At 41.8% G+C, this 24,351-nt stretch overlaps 2 protein-coding genes across 4 annotated transcripts in view; one reads left to right on the forward strand and one right to left on the reverse strand.

The window, feature by feature from the left end:
- The window catches only part of LOC106716114 (papilin), a 25,326-nt gene extending 10,837 nt beyond the window's left edge, over window positions 1-14,489 (forward strand). For 2 of the 3 annotated variants that reach the window (XM_045681836.1, XM_045681837.1), the window contains 15 exons: window positions 156-326; window positions 478-601; window positions 816-954; window positions 1,111-1,294; window positions 1,475-1,651; window positions 7,645-7,861; window positions 8,088-8,209; window positions 8,374-8,592; window positions 8,747-8,883; window positions 9,108-9,255; window positions 11,729-12,154; window positions 12,778-12,933; window positions 13,296-13,406; window positions 13,601-13,697; window positions 13,943-14,489. In XM_045681836.1, coding sequence (XP_045537792.1) covers window positions 156-326; window positions 478-601; window positions 816-954; window positions 1,111-1,294; window positions 1,475-1,651; window positions 7,645-7,861; window positions 8,088-8,209; window positions 8,374-8,592; window positions 8,747-8,883; window positions 9,108-9,255; window positions 11,729-12,154; window positions 12,778-12,933; window positions 13,296-13,406; window positions 13,601-13,697; window positions 13,943-14,012 — 2,498 coding nt within the window. In that variant the 3' untranslated portion in view covers window positions 14,013-14,489. The remainder of the gene's footprint in view (window positions 1-155; window positions 327-477; window positions 602-815; window positions 955-1,110; window positions 1,295-1,474; window positions 1,652-7,644; window positions 7,862-8,087; window positions 8,210-8,373; window positions 8,593-8,746; window positions 8,884-9,107; window positions 9,256-11,728; window positions 12,155-12,777; window positions 12,934-13,295; window positions 13,407-13,600; window positions 13,698-13,942) is intronic. The other variant, XM_045681838.1, reaches the window with a different exon arrangement.
- Window positions 14,490-15,851: 1,362 nt separating this feature from the next.
- LOC106716115 (baculoviral IAP repeat-containing protein 6) overlaps window positions 15,852-24,351 on the reverse strand; it is a 29,386-nt gene continuing 20,886 nt past the window's right edge. Inside the window, 20 exon segments of the mRNA XM_045681889.1 lie at window positions 15,852-17,501; window positions 17,586-17,774; window positions 17,893-18,132; window positions 18,224-18,441; window positions 18,725-18,845; window positions 18,978-19,095; window positions 19,483-19,645; window positions 19,930-20,101; window positions 20,211-20,375; window positions 20,668-20,903; window positions 21,140-21,356; window positions 21,531-21,757; window positions 21,847-21,993; window positions 22,091-22,657; window positions 22,747-22,889; window positions 23,283-23,430; window positions 23,504-23,605; window positions 23,698-23,927; window positions 24,016-24,100; window positions 24,180-24,315. Coding sequence (XP_045537845.1) covers window positions 17,142-17,501; window positions 17,586-17,774; window positions 17,893-18,132; window positions 18,224-18,441; window positions 18,725-18,845; window positions 18,978-19,095; window positions 19,483-19,645; window positions 19,930-20,101; window positions 20,211-20,375; window positions 20,668-20,903; window positions 21,140-21,356; window positions 21,531-21,757; window positions 21,847-21,993; window positions 22,091-22,657; window positions 22,747-22,889; window positions 23,283-23,430; window positions 23,504-23,605; window positions 23,698-23,927; window positions 24,016-24,100; window positions 24,180-24,315 — 3,984 coding nt within the window. The 3' untranslated portion in view covers window positions 15,852-17,141.

Consider the following 24,351-nt stretch of genomic DNA (forward strand, 5'->3'; position numbering starts at 1 on the left):
ATACTGCTACTGCAGAGTGAGGTTCAATCAGGAGACCCTCACAGACCAGGCCAAGAAGTTCACGTATAATCTCCGAAAATGTATCTACTCGCATTTAAGCATGTAGATAAAATTACATCATGCGAATAGTTTTAAAAGAGAAATTATGTCACCAGATGTATGTCGGTATCCGATGGACGCGGGCCCGTGTCGGTCCTTCGAGCCCAAGTTCTACTTCGACGGCGACAGCAGCAGTTGCCGGCAGTTCCTGTACGGCGGCTGTCACGGCGGCCCCAACCGCTTCTCCACCTTCGACGAGTGCGAGGACATTTGTCAACCTAAGAGCGGTAACTAAATTAATTCTAAACCTTTTTACATCTAGAAATCCAAACTCGATTTGTTTTACAAAAAATCGATTAATTATTCTATGCTTTGTCTGAGTTAAAAGAAATATAATTGTTATGTATACGGATCTTTGATTTAATGCAATTTCCTCAGACCCATGCAAGGTGCCCCCGGAGCCGGGCAACTGTCTGGCGTACCTACCCATGTGGTACTATGATGAGGCGCGCGACGACTGCAGCCAATTCATCTATAGCGGCTGCAACGGCAACGGCAACAGGTTACACCAATGATATACTTGTACATTTCTACCGCGAAGATTCAGGACATTGAATTATTGTTATTACGTCTACCGCTAAAAAATTATAACAATTATCCCCAAATCTTTGAGATATTTTGTAAGTTGAATCAAAGGTTCTAGTCCAAAAACTGTAAATATTTTTCATTAGAATTAATATATCCTGATTTTAATGAATATTAACCAATTCATACAGATTCGATACACGAGAAGACTGCGAGGGTAGATGCAAAAAACGACCCTCGACCACCCTCGCGCCTACAACCGAAGTTATTACCACCACGACAACAACGACTACAACGACCACAGCCGCTCCCACCACTACACAACAAATAGTATGTAATACTTTGCCATAATAGCCTTCATTTCGGGTGAATGGAGTTGCTCGATTTACCCTTCCAGTATACCATTGTTGGAAAGTGTTCAATTCATTTGCTTCTTTAAGATGTACCTTAGATCTACAAGAATATTCTATATATTGTAACTTTCAGTTGGTGGAGGAGCAGTGCCGCATACCGGCGTCGTTGGAGCCGTGCGGGGCCAGCGCTGCTGTGTTCTACTACGACGAGACGCGCGGTACATGCCTGCCCGCGGAATTCGGCAACTGCCGCCATCCCAACTCCTACCGCAGCGAGGAGGAGTGCGAGAGACGCTGTGGTGTCTTCAGAGCGCTCGGTTAGTACTTTCATATCAGTATATCGTCTTGTTTTTAAATGCTGTTTATATATCTCTTTAGACTTTCTCGCCTTTAAACTCTAGAAAATCAAAAGATTAGATCAAACCAAACACCTTGCTATTTCAAGCAAAAATACGAGATAACTGTGCTCTAATTACACGTATCTCGGTATCTCACAGATGTGTGTCGGTATCGCCTTGACCCTGGGCCGTGCAACGAGACTGGCATCATGAAGGTGTACTGGGACGCGGAGTCAGGTGGCTGCCAACCGTTCGCATACGGTGGCTGCCAAGGCGGACCCAACCGCTTCTCCAGCGTGGACGAGTGTGAGGAGGTCTGCGGTCCTAGTGGTCCCGGTATGTATTGCCATTTGTAACAAGCTATGACAATCATCTCGTTTCTAATTAGTAGTTCTTAGATATTTTAATAGATCATTAGTAATGCTACAAAAGGGTATGGCTTGTTATAATCATTTCAGTAACTCATTTTCTATCCTATAGAGAGTAAATAAATACAGCAAATGCATTGTACGTTAATGCTTGATTGCTGGAGACGTGTTTTCTTAAATTCAATTTTTTTAACCTTAATTAATAGCATAGTCTATGTAACTCATCTGTTTCAGTAAGAAAACTTATACAATACATTTGTTGTACTCTCTAACATATTTTTCATTTATATTGCAATATAATTCTACGTAGTTCATTACTTCAAACCCACTTAGTAATGCTAATAATAATAATAATAATAAACTTCTTTATTGTCATCATAAGGAATACATACAATATTTATGGCATTAATAACAACACAAGAATATGACAACAATGGGCTGCAGGCTCAGCGTAGACCGCAAGGCATAGCCTTGTGGAGCTGGTTTTCAGCCTGTGCCGGTGGGCCATGCGCCCGTTCAGAGGTGCCCATCTGCTGGTTTACAACATAAGGAATTTAGTAATACAAACAAAAAAATACATCCTAATATAGAGAATTAAAAAAAAATTGGTTACTTTAAAATAAAAAAGAGCACATTAGCTTTATATTAAAAAAAATAGATTAATTATAAGTTTAATTATAAGTTTATTTGTCTACACAATAATTTTTGCTTAATTTTTTTTTTAAAAATCTGTACAGATACAGGACCGCGCAAGGGTGGGGGCAAGTCGTTCCATATTTTTGTGGAAGCAAACTTGAAACTTCCTCTGTAGCTTGTACTCCTATGTTTGGGAATTTTAAGAAAATTCTCCATTCTTCTACGTGTTTTTCTGTCAGTTCTGTCTTGGAACCAGTCGAATTTTGTATATAAATATGATGGCTTTTTAGATTTTATAACTTTATGTATACAACAAGCTAAGTGTAATTCCCTTCTCGCTGCCATGTTTAAGATTTCGCGCGCGTTTATGTACGGAGTAATATGCGAACGTTTTGGTATATTATAACAAAATCTGATACATGCATTTTGCACGCGTTGAATGCTCCTTTTTGTCTTATCTGTAATTCTAGGTCCATAAATAATGTCACAGTAATTGAAAAGGGAAAGTACTAGTGCTTCGGTAATTGTTTTTCTGATATCCTCGGTTAAATATTTACGGAGTTGGTATAGGTGTTTCAGTCTATAAAGAGCATTTTTTATCTTGCTGTTTACGTGTCCTTCAAAGCGTAAATCCCCGTCCATCAATAGCCCCAAATTTTTCGCGTATTCTACTCTATCAATTTCTTGACCCGATATCATGATTCTAGGAGACTGCCTGACAATAGCTTCACGTTGGTGTCTATTTCCGAAAACTATATATTTAGATTTGCAGGGATTTATCTTAAGAGAATTTCTCAAACTCCAATTAGATAAATTGTCTAGGTCCTGATTAATCTTTGCCTCCGCTTGTTTTAAATCCTCGGGGCGGCATGACAAGTATAACTGCGTGTCGTCTGCATATAAATGATACTTACAGTGTGCGATCGATGTTGTGATATCAGCTGTATAAAGACTAAAGATGATTGGGCTTATTATGGAGCCTTGGGGGGTGCCGCTAATGATGTCTTTAACTTGTGATCTGACATTTACACCTTCAACATTCTCGATTTCAACAAATTGCTTACGACCGGAGAGAAAAGACCTGAACCATTGGCAAGCTTTGTTAGATATACCGTAATAGCTTAATTTCTTAATTAGAAGCTCTATATTTATAGTATCAAAAGCTTTGGAGAAGTCTAGTAGTACTAGAAGAGTTCCTTCCCCCACATCACGTGCTGCGAGGATATCGTCGCTTACTTTAGCCAGTGCCGTAGCTGTCCCGTAACCCCTCCGGAAACCTGATTGTAGTGAGGGTAATAGGTCTTCAGATTCCAAATAGCACGTTAACTGTTTGCATACGATCTTTTCTGTAACCTTAGAGAGTGTCGGCAGAATACTTATTGGCCTTAAGTCTTTCAATTCTTCTACGTGAGGTTGTTTAGGAATTGGCTTGATTTTTGAAAGTTTCCATTGCTCAGGGTAAGTGCCTGATTGTATAGATTCATTAATTATATGTTTTATTACACTACAAGTAGATCCAAGAGTCATCCTAATCATGTCAATTGTTATTCCATCATGACCCATCGCTTTTGTGTTGATCGATTTTATAATTGTTTCTATTTCATTCTCTGTGCAGTTTTCAAATTGAAATCTACTATCGGTGCAGATATTATTATCGAAAAAGCTTAAGGTATTAACGTCCGTTGCAGTGCTAAGCGAATTCAAGAAAAAGTCATTTATTTTGTCTGGATTACTCAAATGAGGTGCAATTATTGGTGTACCTGGATCACCAAGCACTGCAGCTCTTTTCAAATAATTCCACATATGATAGGGCCTACATTTGTTTTTGTTAACATAAAAGTTAAAGTAAGCTGCCTTTTCCCTATCAATGGCCTTGGTGGTATAGTTTCGTAGTGATTTGTAGTATTCATAGTGACATGTACTTTTTGTAGCCCGAGCCTTTTTAAAAGCGTTGTCGCGAAGCTTCATCATTAATTTTATATTTTCGGTGATCCAGGGATGAGACTTATTATTTATACGAGTACGCTGTAAAGGGGCATGTTTATCAAATAAAACATTGATGAGAGCATTTAGGCATTCTACTTTGTCATCAATTGTATTGCACTTTAGTACTAATTCCCATGGTAAGCTTTCTAAGTCTTTTTTAAATATGTCTAAATTAATCCTATCAATATATCGTTTAAAAACAAAGCGTGTAACATCTCTAGGTTTTTTTATTTTTAATTCAGCAATTACCATAGCGTGGTCACTGAGCGTGGGATTATGAAATACGTTAACGTCTTTGCATAGGTTTGGTGAATCAGTTATTATTAAATCCAACAATGTAGCTGTTTCGTCTGTTACTCTGGTCGGTTGATGAACAACTTGCTCTAGATTGTAATTTGAGAGAAACGAAATAAGATCTGACGCTGGTTTCTTATCTGGGTGCATTAAATTGATGTTAAGATCGCCTAATAGGAAAATGTGCTTACAATATCCAAAAACTGCAATCATGTTACTAAGTTCCTCGATGGCCGTATCAACTTTAACAGATTCTGGCCTATAAGCAGTACCAATAGCCAAGCAACCGAGTCCTGGTAATTTTAATTCCAGCCACATTTGTTCCATAATAGATACCGGTTTCGCTATAACCTTAATTTTTAGATTGCGACGTATATAAAATCCGACACCGCCACCCTTTATACCATGAGGTCTAGGCTTATGCTTTAAAATATACCCAGGAATTGTTGGCGCGTATTTTTCATTGCCAGCTTTTATCCAGGTTTCATTAAGTGCAAGTATATCAGGTTTATGTCTTTCCAAGTACACAAATAGTTCATCTCTGCCAGTATTCAAAGAACGAACATTTAAAAGTCCTAACTTTAAATTAAATGATTTTTTAACCATGACACATATTTATAAAAAACATGAATGTACTTCTATAATTATGACACATTTAATATCCTAAGATTTTGTAATAACATACTTTAAGCCAGGACTTAAAGTAACACAGTTATCTAACAATAAATATACAAGAAGGCTATCGATGCGATCTATGATAATGTCTGTAGTTGTTCTAAGTTTCGAATATGTAAATATTCTGACGATTCTGTTTTTCTCATATATACCCGACCGCTTTTTACCCACACAAATTTGTAGTTTAATTCCCTGCCACGTTGCCTCGCAGCAAAGTGAAGGGCCCTATTAGACGGTGAAAGATTCTCGACGACAAAGATACGCCGCGGCGGATCCGCGGCTATACCGAGGTGGTGAGTGTCCAGCTTGCAGCTACCGTTGGCTCTGTTGAATTTTGCCGCGCAGTGAAGAAATTGGTCACGATTCGTCTGATTTTTGAATTTAACAAGAATTGATCTCGGCCTCGATGACTGTGGATTCGCCTTGGAAATTCTTTGAGAATGAGTTATATCTTCTTCCTTCATTTCGCAACCAATCGTTTTACTCAATTGAAGGACGGTAGTTGTTAAGTTTTCGGACTTGCTCTCTGGCACGCAGTGGATTTCTAAATTTTGAGCTCGTAATTGTTGTTCAAGACTGTCTACTTGCAATTTTAAGTCGATGTGATTTTTCTTCACTCTCTCAGCCTCGTCTTCTAATTTTTTAATCGTAGTGTTTTTCTCGGATATTTCAAATTTAAATTTTTCGTACTGGTCATTAAAAAATGAAATCGAGTTCTGAAAATCGGTGACCAGCTCCCTGATAGATTTCATTTGTTCATTGATAATTTCTTTAACGGTTTCTTTTATAACTGTATTGACTTCTTCACGTATAATTTCGCGTATATTTGCCATCAGATCGAGCTTGTCATCAGGATTTAACATAGGCTGAGATGATTTTGTCCGTTTTTCCATTCTTCTCACGGTTACGTTGGAGTTGTCACTATCGGGGGAAAGATCTGGCCTAGTAGTCTATAACAAAATATAGTAATTGTAGTCATAAGTAAATCGCATGTTGGGGTCCTATCGAACTGGTTGTGGGGGTGACTAACCGTGGGGGGGACAGCCCCGGCGTGCCTGCAGCCGCTGACGATGGGCTCCCGAGCCTGCGGCCAGGAGGTCCCGCGCTGGCACTACAGCACTACCTATGGGGACTGTCTCTCCTTCATCTACTTCGGCTGCGAGGGCAATCAGAACAACTTTATATCCTACGAGGAGTGCGCCGACGTCTGCAAGGTCCCACCGACCGCCGGTACAATATCCCTTTAGCTAGCCATCTCTACCGCGCTCCTGAAGTCCTAGTCCAGTTACCAGACATTTTTCTCTGTTTTTAGTTCATATACTACCGATTAAATTCTAGGTGGATTTTATCTGGCTCCCGATTTTACTTTTAATTGTGCATAAACATCACAATGGTCTTTTAATCAAAATTAAAGTTGCGGATGCTGAAAACATGCATGATAAAATTATAAAAGTAATGTAGAATTTCTATGACAATATTGATTAGTAGAATAAACGTTGAGAGACCATTATGATGCGTTTTGGTAGAATTGTGGGCTGGTTTAGCGCGTGAAGAGCTGGCACAAGGTCAACGTGATGAGCTACTGCATCCACAAGCACTGCTTGCACGCTTTATCTCCTTCCACTTTGCACTATACAGGTGTATTGTTATTGTTCTACAAGTATTATCTATGTGCGTACGTACAGGTCGGTATTTATAAAATAAAAAAGTTTTTTACTACTTAGTTATTCAATGTTAAAATATTTGTACAAATTGTCAGTGTATTTGTAATTTGGAAATCAAATGGAGCATGATTCTATTGTTCATGAGGTTATTGATATCGAACAAAACAATTTTTTACGCCATACACGATACATAAACACATCCCAATAATTTCCATAGATGTATACGTTAAGAAGGATTCACGTAGTTTAAATTCTCTTCTTTCATCAATGTATTTGTTTTTCATTAAAGAAAATCACAAACAGAACGATTTAATTTTGTGAGAACATGAACATGGACTTCTTATTTTTAAATTAATTAAAAACGGCTTAACTCACGTATTATCGTCCGGTGATGGCAACGACTAGTTTCGGACCCATCGGGGTTCATCTTCACCGGTCGATCATAATGACGATGAGTTAAGCCGTTCTTAATTAATTTATTATTATGTATCATTAAAGTTCAAACAATTTAATTTTTATATAAAAGTCGAAATATACCAGATTACAGGCAAACAATGTTAAAACAACAATTACACATTTATTATTAACTAATTACTACACTGGTGAGTTGTAGGTAAAAAATATTTGTACAGTCCAAACTGGACATACTGCCAAATATAATTGAACGATATTGTTATCAGTGTGTTAATTATTTGCGTGTCTGCAGAGACGAACGAAGTGTTGCCGGACTGCGAGGCGTACAACGCGGAGTGCTCTGCGCTGAGGTGCGCGTACGGCGTGCAGCGCACGCGCACTGCCGGCGGTTGCGAGCGGTGCGCCTGCGTGCAGGTCGAGGTCGACTGCGCGCCACTGCTGCAAGAGTGCCAGCGCCTCAAGTGCTACTACGGAATGCTCAACGAGACCGGCGACGACGGCTGCCAGAGGTACGCTCATGTTTTAATCAGTGCATTTTTAAAAATATCACAGGTTTCATTATATTTTTTAACGCCGCATGACGTATGTAATCTATATATGTTTTAAATATCATCTAGATCTGTTCAACTGTTCTGGAGTTACGTGATTATTTATAATTATTTACCTATTAATAAATTTCATAATTCTTACTTTTAAGTGATTTTGTACGTTTTAAAAATGTTAAAACAACACCAGATGCCGCTGCCTGGACCACCCGTGTGCAAGCAAGAAGTGCGCGGAGGGAGAGCGTTGTGTGCCCACCGTATTCCGCGACCCTGTCCTGCAGGAGATCAGTTACGTGGCCAGCTGCAACGTCAGTGAGTACCGCACCATTTCTTTATCACATGAATCCAGAAGGCGAACATTTACTACTGCACTTGAACCTTGAATAAAGTGTCCGTTGACATATATGATATAAACACATGATATATACAACTGGGTTAGACATAACAAATACATATTTTTTGTATAACGTAAATAGTGAACAAGACGGGTAGCTGTCCGGTTGCGGAAGAAATGCCGGTATTGGATGGGTCGTGCCGGGTCGAGTGCAACGACGACGCAGACTGTCGCGGCGAGGCCAAGTGCTGCGCCCGCGGCTGCAGCCAGCTCTGCCTTGCGCCCGCCGCCCCCACGCCTTCACCAGCAGCCAACATCGCCGCCACCAGCACCGCGCCACTCACCACCGCATACCAGCCCGGTTAGTATACCGTTACATCTAGTGAAATTTAAGTGAGAACTGAAAGGTAGAAGTTCACCACTTCTACGTATAATAGTCCTCAATAATCCTACAACACTTTATTGTTACCACACCTTCGTTACAACTAGAATTGATTTCGTGAACTTGTGTTTAGAGCTGCCGCAAGCGCCGCGCGCCAACACGGCGACGGAGCCCGAGGTGAGCGCGGCAGAGGGCGGAAAGGCCACGCTACGCTGTCTCTTCCACGGCAACCCACCGCCCAAAATCACCTGGAGCCGCGGCGCGATCACGGTACGCATGTCGCTTAGAGCATTATAGCATTTTATTTACCACTCTACTAGTCCTAAGGGTGGCCTCTCATCTCTGCCGTCTATCTCACACGAATCGCAGTAGCAAGAATAATTCTTCTTGCCACAGTTCTGGCCCTTATGTAGCTCTACTTAAACTGTCTTATCAGTGGCATTTAAAGAGTATCTTGGTGTCAATAAAAGATTATAAGATGGTTACGATGTCAGATCGACGGTACCTCTGACCGCTACCGGCTGCTGTCGGACGGCGCGTTGGAGATCGTGTCGCTGTACCGTAACGACTCGGGCGTCTACATCTGCATCGCCGACAACGGCCTCGGTGTCGCACGCCAGGAGATACGGCTGCTGGTCAACGGTCAGTGCTCATTGCCTTGCATGCCACACAACATGCCTTTCATACGTCATCGAGTGTTATCAATAAAAGCAAAACTCGCGTTGTCAAAGTAACTGCTACTATTAAGAGCTACTTAATAAGTAAAAACCTATCGGTGTAGTGTTATTCGTCGAAATAAATATTTAGTGATTTATTACAGATTTCATAAGATGAACGCTACGGAGTTTCAAATTATGCTAACCAAAGAATATTTTAGTTTGATGAAATGAAATGCATACTTTGTTTCAATAATTTTAGGTTAAATTATACATTTAAAGATCATGAAAGCTCATCATTAACGGAAATAAATAATAAAAACCTCTTTGAATATAGTCGATAAATCGATGACGTATGAAATTTTATATTATTTGCAACTGGTTTTGGAATATTTTAATAACATAGTAGAATAGATCTTTTAGTATTATCTCCTACTGATCGCACCACTTTCGCATTATTTTCTTTTCTATTGTAAACTAAATTTGCAAGAACCTGCGCCAGTAATGGACATTTACATGAAACCTGACACTATCTTTCTAATACTCTGCTCAAAGTATATGGGCATTTGTTGACACACATTTGTAGATTGATAAAATTTTAATTGGCAGACTGAACGATGCATAAAATATTTAAAAACAATATAATAGTAGCTATAATTCAACGAATAATGAATTAAACCAGGGTTTTTAAAAACTTTTATTAGCTTATTGTTAGTATCAGATGAACTCAATTACGTTTTTAATCTCTTCGCATTAATAAGGAAGCAGAAAAACATCCTTTGCTAAGAAAATGTTCGTAATATCTCTAGTTATGGAACATTAGATAGATACAGACCTATTGGACCTGTTAAGGTCATTCAAGGTTAATTAATCGGCTTACAGTATGTTCGTTGCGTAGCAGCTATTTGTTTGTCAATAAATAAACGTCTTTGCACTCTCGCCCTACAAGATAGCGTTTAATGTTATGCCATCTAATAACATTTCCGTGCTCACGATATTATCAAGTATATCGTTTATTATCGTTTAATTTAATTAAATATTACATCTTAATGGAAAATTGAACTTAAACAACACAAATGTGAGGTAAAACTGTACTCAAATGAAACTATAAAATCCTTTAAAGTCGTGTTATTTTACTGTTATCTACAAAGTTATTTTTTCAGTAAAATATTACCACGTGTCCAAATTGCAGGATGAATGTAAATTCATTGCGTAATCTTTTGCAGTCAACAGTCCCATATCTGAACTAAATTAGAAGGCAAACGCCCCTAATGACTCGGTTGACCAGTACTTGTAATGTTTGTGGAACGTCCTAATTATTTATACTAAAGTCCTCAGTAACTGTACATGTATTTGAATTCTAAATTCGAATACCTTCATATCATAATCACAAACCTATAAACTTTTGAGGTTAGTAAAGATAAAAAAAATAGTTTGCAAAACCTTGAATGTCACATAATAGTATTATAACTACTATCAAAATTTAGATTTTTACGTAAAATTAATAAGAATCAATCTTTAAAGCACCACATATTTAATAATACAAATAAAACCAGAGCTTGTTTGATTACTGACTTGATTAGCCTGGACAGAAAGTCCTAACCTATTAAAATGGTCACTGAGTCCTTACGAGTGCACAACGATCATTCAGTCCGCAGCTAAATCTCATACAATCAACAAGTGTGTCTGTCTGTTGCGGTAAACATACAGAAATACACACACAGCATGTGTAGATGTCTGTTACTGACGCTGTGCGCGTTGCTGCTGGGAGTTTGCGCGAAACAAGGTTCGATTTTCCTCATTTTAATCTGTTTTGGAGTAATTTATATTTTTCTAATCTCTTCATAGACCAGAAAAGATAGATATTTCATCGATAAAAAATAATATCTTTACATAAAAATTATAATTTAATTTGGAGTTGTTGTGATAATGTTGAATTTTTATGCTTTGAATTGACTGTATTCTTTCTAATTTATCTGATTCCTTAAATGTAGTAAAAATAATGCTATCACAGTTTATAAAATATTATTTAATTGTGGAATTCTTAACTAATCTAAATGCAATACAAGCAAATTAAAATGTTGCATTATCAGTCATTTGCATGGTCATCTGTGACATCACCCGGGAAGTTGGCGATAGCGTTCAAAGAACTGCGGGAATCGGGATATGTGGCGATATCACGTCGCCAACATTGTCCAAATATTTAACAAACATTACCAAAATTATCCAAAACAGATTGATCTAAGTAGCTTATTTTTCTAAGGTTTCCAATAACATTCGGGTTGATGGTCGCTCATTACTTTTAAATTAAAGATTTCTGGCAGTGGTACTTATGACATTTAATATTTTGTACTGCCAAAACTCTTATAACACCAGTAACAGTCACAATTCACAATGCAATCGCATTGTAGCACCCATGAACCTATGTAGACTAGTTTACTAACAATTGGAGTGGTCAGATCCCGTGGAAGCGCCCGTGGGCATCGCGGGAGATAGCGACACCGTCGTGATGGGAGAACTCAACCGGGTGCTGTACATTCGCTGCATGGCATACGGCTACCCCATGCCCTTCATACAATGGTTCCGAGGAATGTCGGGCCCCATGGTACCGTACAGCAGCTCCCTGTACGAAGCTAGAGGCAGTGTGCTCCAGATAAGAAGACTAGATTACGATACGCTCGGCGACTACGCATGCCAGGCATACAACGGCGTGGGCAAGCCGGCATCCTGGTCGGTCGTAGTGAAGGCGTACAGGCCGGAAGGCGATGAGACCGACAACCCGTACTTGGTGGACAGACAAGAAAGAGTGCGGATAACTCCGCGGGAACCTATCACTGAAGCGACGACCACACCGGTTCCTGAGATCACAGTACCAGTGTACACCGGTAAGATGGGAAATGTTATTTGAATAAAGAACTAAGCTGATAATTCATGTTCTATCTAAGTCTTATGATAGACAGATTGTCAGCGTATTTCTTTATTCCGCCTTTTGGGATGGTGCATGTTCGCATGGCTGCATGATTATCTTTTCTTTGGGTCGCATTCTTGTAACTACGTGCTTAAAATATTACAGGGTAGTATTGGGTGATATTTTATTTTTACGATTGTATGCACATTTTTTTATGATTTTGTCGAATTTTGCTTTTCGTCCTTATTAGATATTTATTTTAATATCTAACGAGGTACATCACAATGTGGGTATATTTTTAATGGAATGAAACGTTCACGTGAAACTGTTATTGTTATCTGCTAGTTACAGAATAATTACATTATAATTGTATTATATTGTATTTATAATTGCATTATTATAAATACAACCAGGTATGTGTACTTAAATATAAGATTATATTTTTATGATTTTATTTATAGAAATATCAGCCAAAGACAATGGATCTCCGGATGTCCTTCATGAAATTTAAAAAAAAATTAAAGTTATTCGTTTTTTTATTTTTAACTTTTTGCAAAGGGTCAATTTATATATTTAATATTAAATGTGTGCTATGTGTAGTGCCAGTGACGACACGTATCCTGTCGTCGACGGCGACGGTTGCGACGGGCGCGCAGCTGACGCTGCCGTGCGAGGTGGACGGCTACCCCGAACCCGAGGTGCGCTGGACCAAGGACGGCGTTCCACTGCTGCCCAGCGACCGCATCGATATCACAGGTTACATTCACTTCCACATTACAAATTTTCGTGTTTGATGCACTTCTACTAGATGGCTTTGGAGATGATTTTAAATCGACTTTAGCTCCGGTTCAATCGTTCAGGATTCTATTTAATAAAAATACTTCAGGACACTGTTGGCAATTCTTTGTTCCATGGATGTATTTCTCAGTCTACCCTTTTTTTTTATCTTTCCTTATAGTTCTTATTTATAAGATCGTCGTGACGTTACAGAAGAGTTAACATTTTTGGTTGCTGTTTATCTAATTAAGTTTGTATTTTAAGGTAAATAAATTTAAAAATAACTTCGGTAAAGTTAGTTTTATGTACTCTTAATTGACATAACATGAGGGGTTTCACAGAGTCGCGGCTGACGATAACGTCGACAAACATCAACGACAGCGGGCTGTACGGCTGCCACGCTCGCAACGCCTTCAGCTCGCACTCCTCCACGGTGCAGATCACCGTAGAAGGTATACTCGATGAACTCGCAAAATAAAACTCTGGTGATGCTTTACCATTCCTAATAAACACATTAGCAGATGAGACTTCCTATATCCTAGGAATTCTAGCTGTCATACTGATTTACGGAATACTTATTTCAATTTCTAGTAGAATATTGTATTTGTTGTTAGAATTTTGTATTGATTTTGTGCTTGCCTGTTAGGTTTGTACATCCCGCCGACATGTAAAGACAACCCGTTCTTCGCGAACTGCAATCTCATCGTGCGCAGCAAGTTCTGTACACACAAGTACTACTCCAAGTAAGTTTTATTCATTTAAGTTAGCGTGCAACAGAACGTGCATTAATCTTGTATTACAACCTTTAAATTTTGAATGTGGCAAAATTAGGAATGATTTACCTGAAAATCAAAATTGTTGAAATAAAAGCAAGATTGTTGGCAATACTCCTACAATTCTTACACAAAATGTTGCAGATTTTTCTGATAATTTTGAATCTTTTATTACATTATTCAATGTTGTATTAACACTTATCGTTTTGTTTCAGCTTCTGTTGCAAGTCGTGCGTGGAGGCCGGCCTCCTTAACCCACTAGATCTGGATATATTGGTTAAGTAGCGGGACAATTAAGTTACCTATACTTAGGATAAGTAGAGGCCAAGGGTCACGACCGATGCCATAGAATTATAAAACGAAAACTAGTTAAGTATTTCTAATGAATAACAACTATTTAATTTATAATTCTCACCAAAATTTGTGCAAAAAGTGAAGCCTTTTAAATGTTAGATTTATAAACCTTGTCTTAATGTATTTTATCTTGTAAAATTCTAAAATAATTATTCATTGATAACTTTTTCTAAACTAAAGCATTTTAAATAGACTACTCTAGTAATTGTATCAAAAATATAGATATTTCAAAAATTAAAAATAAATAGTCGTCGGTCGTAGAGACCTTTGGTGTTGAAAGGATGTGTGCCATAAAACCCTGTGTTTTACGTATTAAAACACGATGTATAATTGCACATGATATCTGATGACAAGATAAAACTCTAAGGGGCATGTTTCCAATCTAGTTATGCACTTTTAAGTAAACAATAAATACCAATAGAATAGATAGGGATTAATAATGTAAATAATTACTTACCCATCTGTGATGGGAACAAAATATCTGTTAGAATTTATATAAAAAACGCTGACAGCTCTAGATCATTCCACACAAGTTTAACTAAAAACCGCCATACACGGTCTGAGCGGCTTTCAGCGATTTCGCGCGGAGTAAAACTTCGATCTGTGTATGACAATCGTCAATTTACTTGTAGCTGCATTAATTTTATTGAAAGTGTAACTAATTTAAAATTTTAATTTACCATATGGGTTATTTAAAACTTGCGTGGAATGGCATTCAGAGCTCAAGTACCTATTTTCGGGACAGATCTTGACGGATACGTCTAATACAGTTCATTAAAGTATAAAAAAATAGACAAGGCTTTTTTCCATCAAGATCTGCCTCAAATATTAATGTTTCATGTTTAAATCTGTAGTTTCATAATTTTCCCATCATCTCGTACATTCTATCTCAAGGCCAGAGCGAGTTTTGGTGAAGTTACTCCGTAAGTTATTTATTACATAAGTCTGTAGCTTCGTATCACTAAGTGTACTTAGAGTCAATTTCAGTGTTATTTGTGAGTCATAATAATATTTTTAAGTGGAGTTTTATATTTGTGACGTGTAAATAGATGACAATAAAGTGCGTATTATTGATACTTTGTAGTAATTTTAATTATCCTTATTCCTATGAGCAAACTTACCAACACTACTAGCATTGCCAGGCGTACGGATAAAGCCGGACATAGATAGGCTTTTTGATTGCGTGTCCGGCCAAAAGTCCGAGTTGTCTGGCTTTTGTTAGGCTTTTTACATTTCCGAAACCAGAGTGTACCTATTAATACTGAGACAAAATTCTAAATAATACAGGGTGTCCGATCTTTCTACCCAAATGTCCGGCCAAATTGGCTGGTCTCTCCGGCTAGTAGGTTTGGCTACCTGGCAACCCTAAACACTACGTTTTTTCATATCTTGTCGGCTGAAGGACATGTGAGCGCTACGCAGTGACCTCCCCTACGCGTCCTGTTACGCCCAGATACATCTAAAATTGAGCTCTATGCAGCGACTCGTACAATATTCAAAGCCACCAAGATATATGACGACAGTATCAACAATTACCTAAAAAATGTTTCTTTGAAAGAAAATAGTAATAGTATTTTTGGTCTGAGAGGTAGTTAATAAAAAAATGTGTACACATTTATATAAGTTATATTTATAGTGACTGCATTTATCATATATTATAATGAAATTTCTAAAGGTAGATAAAACAACATGAGGTGTAAATATTTACAACAACCTTAAACTAAAGCAATATTTTTATTAATACGAGTATATATAAATATATAGCATGGGGTATGTATAAGTATATAACAAAGTATGTGTAGGCAGTGATTGAATAATAACATAATGAAAAAAAATAAAATAAAAGGAAAACATAATTATTTTGCGATAACATAAATTTTTATTTACATTCCAAAAATTCACAGTCAAATATTTATTAACAAGTATCGACCCGACGTCCTTCTCGCCCGGTGCGCGGGGTCGGCGCGGGGTCGGCGTGGGGTCGGCGGGGGGCAGCGGGGGGTCCCGAGCCCGCTACTGGAAGACCGCGGGGTCCTCGCGTTACGCCGCAAGCGATTGTCAATCATAATTATATATCTTGATTATCAGAGGCTCTACCACGAATGTAATATGCGTTTTCGTAACGTCGTCGACAAAATATGTCACAATCTGTATGAAATTTGTCATTGTACTTTACGACCGAAATAAGGCGCTGTACAAATCTAATACAAATATTGTCGATTACGTTACAAATACTTATTTTCGTGCTAGGCCCTCTGTTCACACGTAGTTTTAGAAACTTAAAACTAGTATATGAATTAACAAGCAGTCGTGACCGAGCTGCGACACGACGCGAGATGTCGCGGTGATCGTGGCTCGGCTGCAAAGGTATATATACCGGACAATCAACTCAACACCTACATCCCATGATGGCTTCTGATTTTGTAATCGTACATAACACAATACAGTGTTTACAATTTGCATAATCATATTGGATTGAGAGTACATCACAGGCGATGGTGGTGGTGGTGGTGGTGGTGGTGTTGGTGGGGCGAGGCGGACGCGGGGAGAGCACACATACACACAGACAGTTTGAGTGCGACGACATCGGCCCGTACGTCTATACTTAAACAGCTTACCGGGCGCGAGCCCGTTTAATATCACAATATGTGTTAAACTAAAACAAAGCGCAACTAAATGCTATTCATTTTTATTATATAAATCTAATAAAATCTATCGAAAACGAAACTAGGCGACGAGCTGACGTCCAGTCGAGCGCTCCGACGTACCCCGTATCTAAATATTGTACGTCCATCGTCGGCGACTTGACAAAAATAATCAAAATAAATACAAATAATATATAAGTAAAATCTCATCCTAAACTACACTAGTGTAAATGCGACGTGTCCCCGCTTGTACTTCAGAGGGGGGCGCGGGGGGTGCGGGGGGCGCGCACACGTCGCGATCGGATCGCATCGCAAAAACATTTTAGATTCCTAAAACATCGAGTAGACAATAAACGAGTAACTAACATATATCATTTACATACTAAAAGATGCGATGGCGGGCGGGGAGAGGGGCTCACTCGAGGACCTGAGCGACGATCTTTTCCATGTCGTTGTAGAGCTCCTCGTTGGTGAGCGAGTGCAGCGGCAGCGGGGCGCGGGGCGCGCGCGGCGAGTGCGGGCCGGCGGGCGCTGGTGGCGGGGAGGGCGCGGCCGGCAGCTGGAAGGGCTCATCCAAGTCCTCGAGACCGGGCGGCACCGGCAGCTTGGCCAGCTCCTCTTGTAGCTTCACGTAGTGCCGCTTGAGCGCCATCAGATTGTGCTGTATGCTGCGCTGCGTGCGCTCGTCGCCGCTCTGACCCTCCAGCTCCGTGATCCAGTTGGCGACCGTTTGCATTATTTCATTACGTTTGATCCAGAAATGTGTCTGTATCACCTGCGGTTGAAAAATTGATATATTTTTATAAGGCGATCGGATTCATGTGTAATTTAAAACGGCCTCAAATAGAAGATGTCATACCTCCTTGAAGCAGGGTTCGGGATTGCGCAGATGGTCGAGCATAGCCCAGCGCACACACGCCTGGTAGATGTTGGAGTTGTACTCGAGCGAGGCGTTGCTGCCGACGCGTGTACCACGACTGCGCTCGTAGCCCGGCTCGTTGAAGTATGGTTCCGGCACCAGGATCAGCGACTGGATCGACACCAGCACCTGCACACAGCGCAACACACTCTCACTAATGTGCCAACCAAACAAACTAAAGAGAAAGAGGGAAAACATCGTCTGATATAGATAGTTTGATATGATGTCACTCCGTCAAGTCGGCTACCTGTAGGAAGCTGGAGGTGTGCGCGTTCCACTTCTCCTCGGGGCGGCCGTGCCAGGTGTTGAGCACGGAGAGGCACACCTTGCCGTCGTTGTATAGGTTGGGGTTGAAGCGCACCGAGTGCCGGCCTGTCGTCTCCAAGTTGATGAGCATGGGCACGGCGGGATACTCCGCCGGGAAGTACACGTCTAGGATAAAGCATCCGTTCGCGTAGGGCGTGTCCGAGGGACCAGTTATTAGGACCTGTAATTAATAAACGTAAAATTTCTACCTGCCGCTTATTTTCTTATTGTGAATTACAAATTAAGAAGTGACAGCAATGAATATGGTGTACCTTCATCACGTCGAGACGGTCGGTGTCGGTGCGCACGAAGACAGAGGAGGAGTAGGAGAGCGGCAGACTGGTGGCGAGGGTGGCGGCCTCCTGCGCGAGACGCTTCATGCGCGCCGGGTGCGCTCTCTCGCCGGCCGCGCGCACCGTACCCTCGAAGTGGTACGGCACAGTGAACCTGTACCCGTTCTCCGAGCACTCCGCCAGCATCTCGAACGTCTCTGCACACATAATACAACATGTGCTCGTTCGTAATTGTTTGTATAGTTCAACAAGGATCTTGTGTTAATCAGAAAATTTGTGAAATAACAACGACATTTCCACAGCCTTATATTTTGACCAATGGCAGAGCGGCTGCTGCACAGTTTCACTTTCTTGGAATTTTAATATGGACAATTCTCAGAATTTTTGCTCACTGGTAACCCTTAAAACTTGTAGCCCCCTCCCTTGTCAATGTCAAAAAACTGCCATAAGACCCTTGTGGGTGCTATAATGTCTGCTTACCGAACTGCATGGTGCGCATGAGGTTGATGTAGCGCGCCTCACGCGAGGCCCCGCCCAGCGGCCGCGGCACGCCCCCCGCCTCCGCCTCACCCTCGGACCGGCACATCAGCGCCGACGTCGCCTGAACCATTACAAACAAAATAATTTAACCTCACTTTTGTTGTTAATAAGTATATTGTCTTGTCACATTATGTCAATATATGATTGTTGTTGTATGTATTATTTATTGGAGAAAGTAAGAAAAGCGACTTGCCTGTATGTCTGCAATGAGGGCGGCGAGGCCCTCGTCCTCCTCCGACAGCTCGCAGTTGCTGGCCGTGTTGAATCTTTGGCTGTACGTCATCTTGCCGAATATGTTCTTTTTGCTCATTCTGTAAGGTGTTAATAATATGGAGGTTCAACTTAAATTGGATGAAATTATTATTCCATAAATAAGGCTTGTCATTGCTCTAAGCCAGTGATTGTCAAACTTATTTCTTTCACCGCCCACTTTGAAAATCTATTATATTTTAGAGCCCCCTAATTCTTATTCAGCCCTAAAACTTAAAAACCACAATTTTATTCCTTTAATTAATTTCAATGCACCCCATTTTTTGAGCTCCTTATCGCCCCCTCCTAGGTTTCAAACGCCCCTTTGGGGGCGTTATCGCACGCTTTGGGAAACACTGCTCTAAGCATTTTACGGATTAAGGAGCGAATTTTTTTTTCCTTTTTATTATTCAAGAGGATACAGACGAGATGCGATAGATAATAGTTACCTGAGCTTGCTGGCGTATGAGTTGGTGGTGCGGCTCATGAGCGCGAGCAGCTGCGGCACGGCGCGCAGCGCGCCCGCCAGCCGCCGGCAGCGCAGCGCGTGCAGTGCGCGTGCGCAGCTCAGCACGCACACGTATAGAGGAATGTGCCGCGACATGTCCAACACTACCAAAACAAATTTGTTACTTAAAAAACAAAAAAAAAAACTCAACTGAATATTGTACTACAACACTCCGAGGAAGAAGACGAATCGAATGACACCTAAGTCGTCCAAATCGGTTCTGTCGTTTAGGATCCAGGCCGCCAGAAAGGAATTTACATACATACAAACCAACATACATTAAAACAAACATACATAACGAGCGAAAACATTATCCTCTTGTCAGTCGGGTAAAAGTATAAGAAAATATTTTCTTCACACGTGGCTGAATGGCGAGAGCGCGCGGTACCTGAGTCGTTCCTTAGGTAGGAGCATATGGCGGGCAGCAGGGAGCTGTTAGCGATGAGATCGACGAACTCGTGCGGCAGGTGATGGTCGCGTTCCTCGCCCTCTGGGGAGGGTTGCGGCGCGTCCTCCTCCGGCGGCCACCGCTCACCAGGGTTCATGTACGCCGACAGCACCTGCATATCACCCAACAAAATCGTTAAACAAATTGTAAAATGCTTTAGCTTTATGTCTTCTCCCGACTGGTTACTGTGCTCTCTTCATTAGCAACTTAATGGAGCTGACCTCGAGCAAGACAGTGACGTGTTCCTCCTCGACGCGCTGCCTCACGAGGGCCTGCTCCACGTTCCACGACTGCTGCGTGGAGCCGGTGCCGAAGCCCGTACCCTTCGCCCAATACAGCTGGCTCTTCTCCTCCGGCTTGCCAGAACCGTTTGATGCCTGGCTATTCTATAACAATATAACATTACACATTTTATAATTAACTAGCTTTTACCCGCGACTCCGTCCGCGCGGAAAAAAAATAGAAAACGGGGAAAAACTATCCTATGTCCGTTTCCTGGTTCTAATCTACCTGCCCATCAATTTTCAGTCAAATCGATTCAGCCGTTCTTGAGTTATAAATAGTGTAACTAACACGACTTTCTTTTATATATATATAGGACAATCACATTTCATTACTTTATTGTAGTTAAATTACATCGGATTCATGAAAGTATAAAAAAAAGATTACTGTACTAACATCATTGGAAGCGGGTTTGTGATGCGTGAATACTGCGAGGCAGGCGAGCAGCAGGCGCACGAGGCCGAGGCGCAGCAGTGCAGCGCGCAGAGAACGCCCGTCGTCAGTGTCGGGGGGCGCTGCGTGCAGCAGCCGCGCCAGCACACGGAACGGCAGCGTGCCCAGCGACCACGACCCCTCACCCTTCGCCCCGCCTCCGCCGCCACCGCCTACTGCACTACCAACGGCTATATTACCTGCAGCAACATCAACTCTAATTGACTTCAAATTTCTAAACAAGTTAAAAAATACTTTTAAGTTGCTCATATGAGGTCGGTTGAAAAAAAAAATTCATTTCTGAAAATTATGCCGAGAATCGGTTGAATACACTTTTTAACACACAAATCGGACAAAAAGGAAGCTCATATGTGACCTTTGATGGCAGAAAAATCTTTGTCATTGACATTCTTGCTCATATAGTATTTGTACTGACGTCCGTCCTCATCGTGCGAGACGCCGAGCAGCAGACGCAGCAGGTGCACGGCGCGCGGGCCCTCGTCCAACAGCGCGGCCGCATAGCCCGGCAGCTTGAGCAGCGGGCCCAGCGCCACCAGAGCGTGCACGGGTACGCCCGCAGACTGCTCCTCGCCGCTCCCCGCACCGCCACCACCACCGCCTGCTCCGGCAGCCCCGCCCAACTCCACTAAGTCCTGCACATGTTACGTATTCATTAAGGATTAATTGCATAAATATTACATAAAAGAATGAACAAAAACTTAGTAAATACTCCATAAAGGCTTTATAACTTCAGCAAATTATAAAACAACCTACAACAGAGACAAGCTTACTAGCAATAAGTGCACTAATAAAGTAATGATACTCACATCATATGGGTCCTCGAGTTTGACCCAGTCGAGGTCATGGTGGTGAGAGGAGGGCGCGGGCGGAGGAGCTGGTGGGGCGTGCGGGCGAGGCAGGCGCGAGGCCACCAGCGCCAGCCCGCCGCACTGCGCAAACCAGTGCAGCACGCCCAGTGCCAGGCCACCCACCCCGCCCACGCTGCTGCCCCCGCTGCTGCTGCTGCCATCCCACGTAACGCCGGGACGGGTTTCTGCTTACAATATACACATAGTTATATGTATGTTGAATTTCAAAAAGTTGTATAATTGCAATGAGATAGATCATGTTGTCAGTTGTTACCTCCGTTGGTGTTGAGGTGCAGCGTGAGAGACAGATGGGGACCGAAGTTGTGCGGGCAGACGGCGGCAAGCTGCGCCAGCGTCACGGTGCCCGGCACAAAGCCCTCCAGCCCGCTGGCCTGCACGCGGATCGTCGTCTCCACAAACTCTGTACAATATGCATGTGTAATCGTATCGTAATCTCAACATATTGCAACATTTATTTACAACTAAATAATGTAAGGCTTGTTATACAAAGTACACACCTTCAGCGAGTGATAGTACAGAGTTGTCGTTGTTGGGCTTGGACTGTCGCTTCTTGGTGCCCTGTTGCTTTAGCGAGTTGTTCTTGGCGTCCTTGACGCGCTTGTCCTTGGAGGCGCTGGCGGCGGCCAGGCTAAGCTCCCAGGCCTCGGCCACAGTACGGATGGCGGTGTCAGAAGCGCTGCGCAACATAGCCGGCGCCGCGCTGCTCAGGCTCATCCTCGTCGCTTCGTCTACTGTCGGGACATATTGCAAGTTACACGACTAGGCCACGTAATGACCGCTTACGACGATATGCTATGGTCCTTCGAGTTGGATAAATAGAACTATATGCAACTCACGTGGTGGGCGGTGTTCTGTGAGCAGAGAGCGCACGGTGGTGTGAAGCGGCAGCGAGAGCAGCGCATGGCAGTGCATGGAGGGGTGCGGCGGCGCGCTGTTGCTGGCTGCTGCGCCCGCGCCCGTGTCCGCGCCCGACGCCGCCCAGCGCAGCGCCACCGTGCCGCGCTCCGACGACAGCACCAGCCGCAGGATCAGCGACCTTGTGAATCCGGACAGACCTTCCGGACCTACTGTAACAGAGCATAAGAAAATCGTACATTTCGAGAACTTCAGAATATTGTGACCTGCTGCTTATTATTTGTAACAATCAACTCACTCGTGTTTTGCATTGATTCAAGAATATTGTGTAATGTCGAAGCGAAGAGTTTCTGATTGGAAGCGTGGCACACAGTCAGTTCTGCGAACAACCGTATCGTTTGTTCCTCCAGATTAGCGTACTCCGAGCTCTCCTGCCATGAACTGCAACAAAATAAGTACATTGAGACTCAACACATAATTACATTACCTTGTGATTACGAAATTATAATAATTATTTAACTTTTAATATCATTACATCAGTTTTGTCAAACTTTAGATAGTTATCTCTGTCATTATCTATATACATAAAAGAAAGTCGTGTTAGTTGCACTATTTATAACTCAAGAACGGCTGAATCGATTTGACTGAAAATTGGTGGGCAGGTAGCTTAGAACCAGGAAACGGACATAGGATAATTTTTACCCCTATTTTTTGTTTCGCGCGGACGGAGTTGCGGGTAAAAGCTAGTCTTTGATAAAACAGAGATAACAATATATTTTAAACGGAGATTTTGGTTTCAGAGATCCAAAGAGAGAGGTGCGACAGTGTACTCACGAGGCGCGCGGGCGCGGATAGCAGAGCATGGAGAGCAGAGGCCGCCAGAAGGAGTTACCGGCCGCACCCAGCCAGTCCTTGAAGCGGCGGTCCACGCACATCAGCCGCGCCCACTCCACGATGTCGCAGATGTGCTGCATAGATGGCGCTGTAAAATTGTACGACGAGTTATTTAAAAGTTACACCATCAATATATGAGAAAAATTTATAGTTTGACTTACATGTTACGGTTTGATTCGGTTCAATTTCGGCGTCTTTCATGTATACGTCCTCTTGAGTATTTAATTGTTCTTTAATTTGTTGTAGTTTAGCTTCACTGTATTCTGTTGAAGAAATCACATTTAGGTAAATAAAAACAATAAGCATAATGTATTATTGAAGATCTACCCCCTCTCATATAATGTGATATACGTACCAACGATGCACCGCACGAGCGCATGCGGCAGCGGTGACTGCATCAACATGAGTGTGGCGGCGGGAGAAAGTGCGGCCGAAGCCAGTGTACGCAGCTCACGTCGCCTCAGCCGTGCAGCAGCCGCAGCCGCACCGCAAGCTGCTGCGGTCGTCACCTCGCCCCCGCTCTCACCCGCGCTTGTGACACGCAGCGGCTGGTGCACCTTGCGGTCATCTGTCAGACCCTCCATACTGCAGGTAAACAATAAATAACAATTAAGAAAACCAAAATGTGCAAATTTTATCGTATCAATGTATGCCATAAAATATGCCAACTAACATTTCGTCATTGTCTACAGGAACGCCAATGTGTTCCATTAACTTCTTGAAGAGGTCCGGCCTTATGTAGCACATTGAGCATACGACTGAAAAAAAATACATTTTTTTAATAAGGCAATATGAAAAAGAAGTTGTAAATATTCATATTGCATAATGATTACTAACTGGCATCGAGTGCTTTTTTAAGGAAACTGATCTCGTCCACTTCCTGCACCCACACAAACACTAAGTCGAATAGCTCGTCCGTTATCAGCTCGTCCAGATCGTCCAGCAGACGCTCTTCTTTCAGGGACCATAACACCTGCAAATAGTCACATTTTAATACAGAAATACTACT

This window comes from Papilio machaon, chromosome 17 (genome assembly GCF_912999745.1).
Source record: "Papilio machaon chromosome 17, ilPapMach1.1, whole genome shotgun sequence".
Lineage (NCBI taxonomy): Eukaryota > Metazoa > Arthropoda > Insecta > Lepidoptera > Papilionidae > Papilio > Papilio machaon.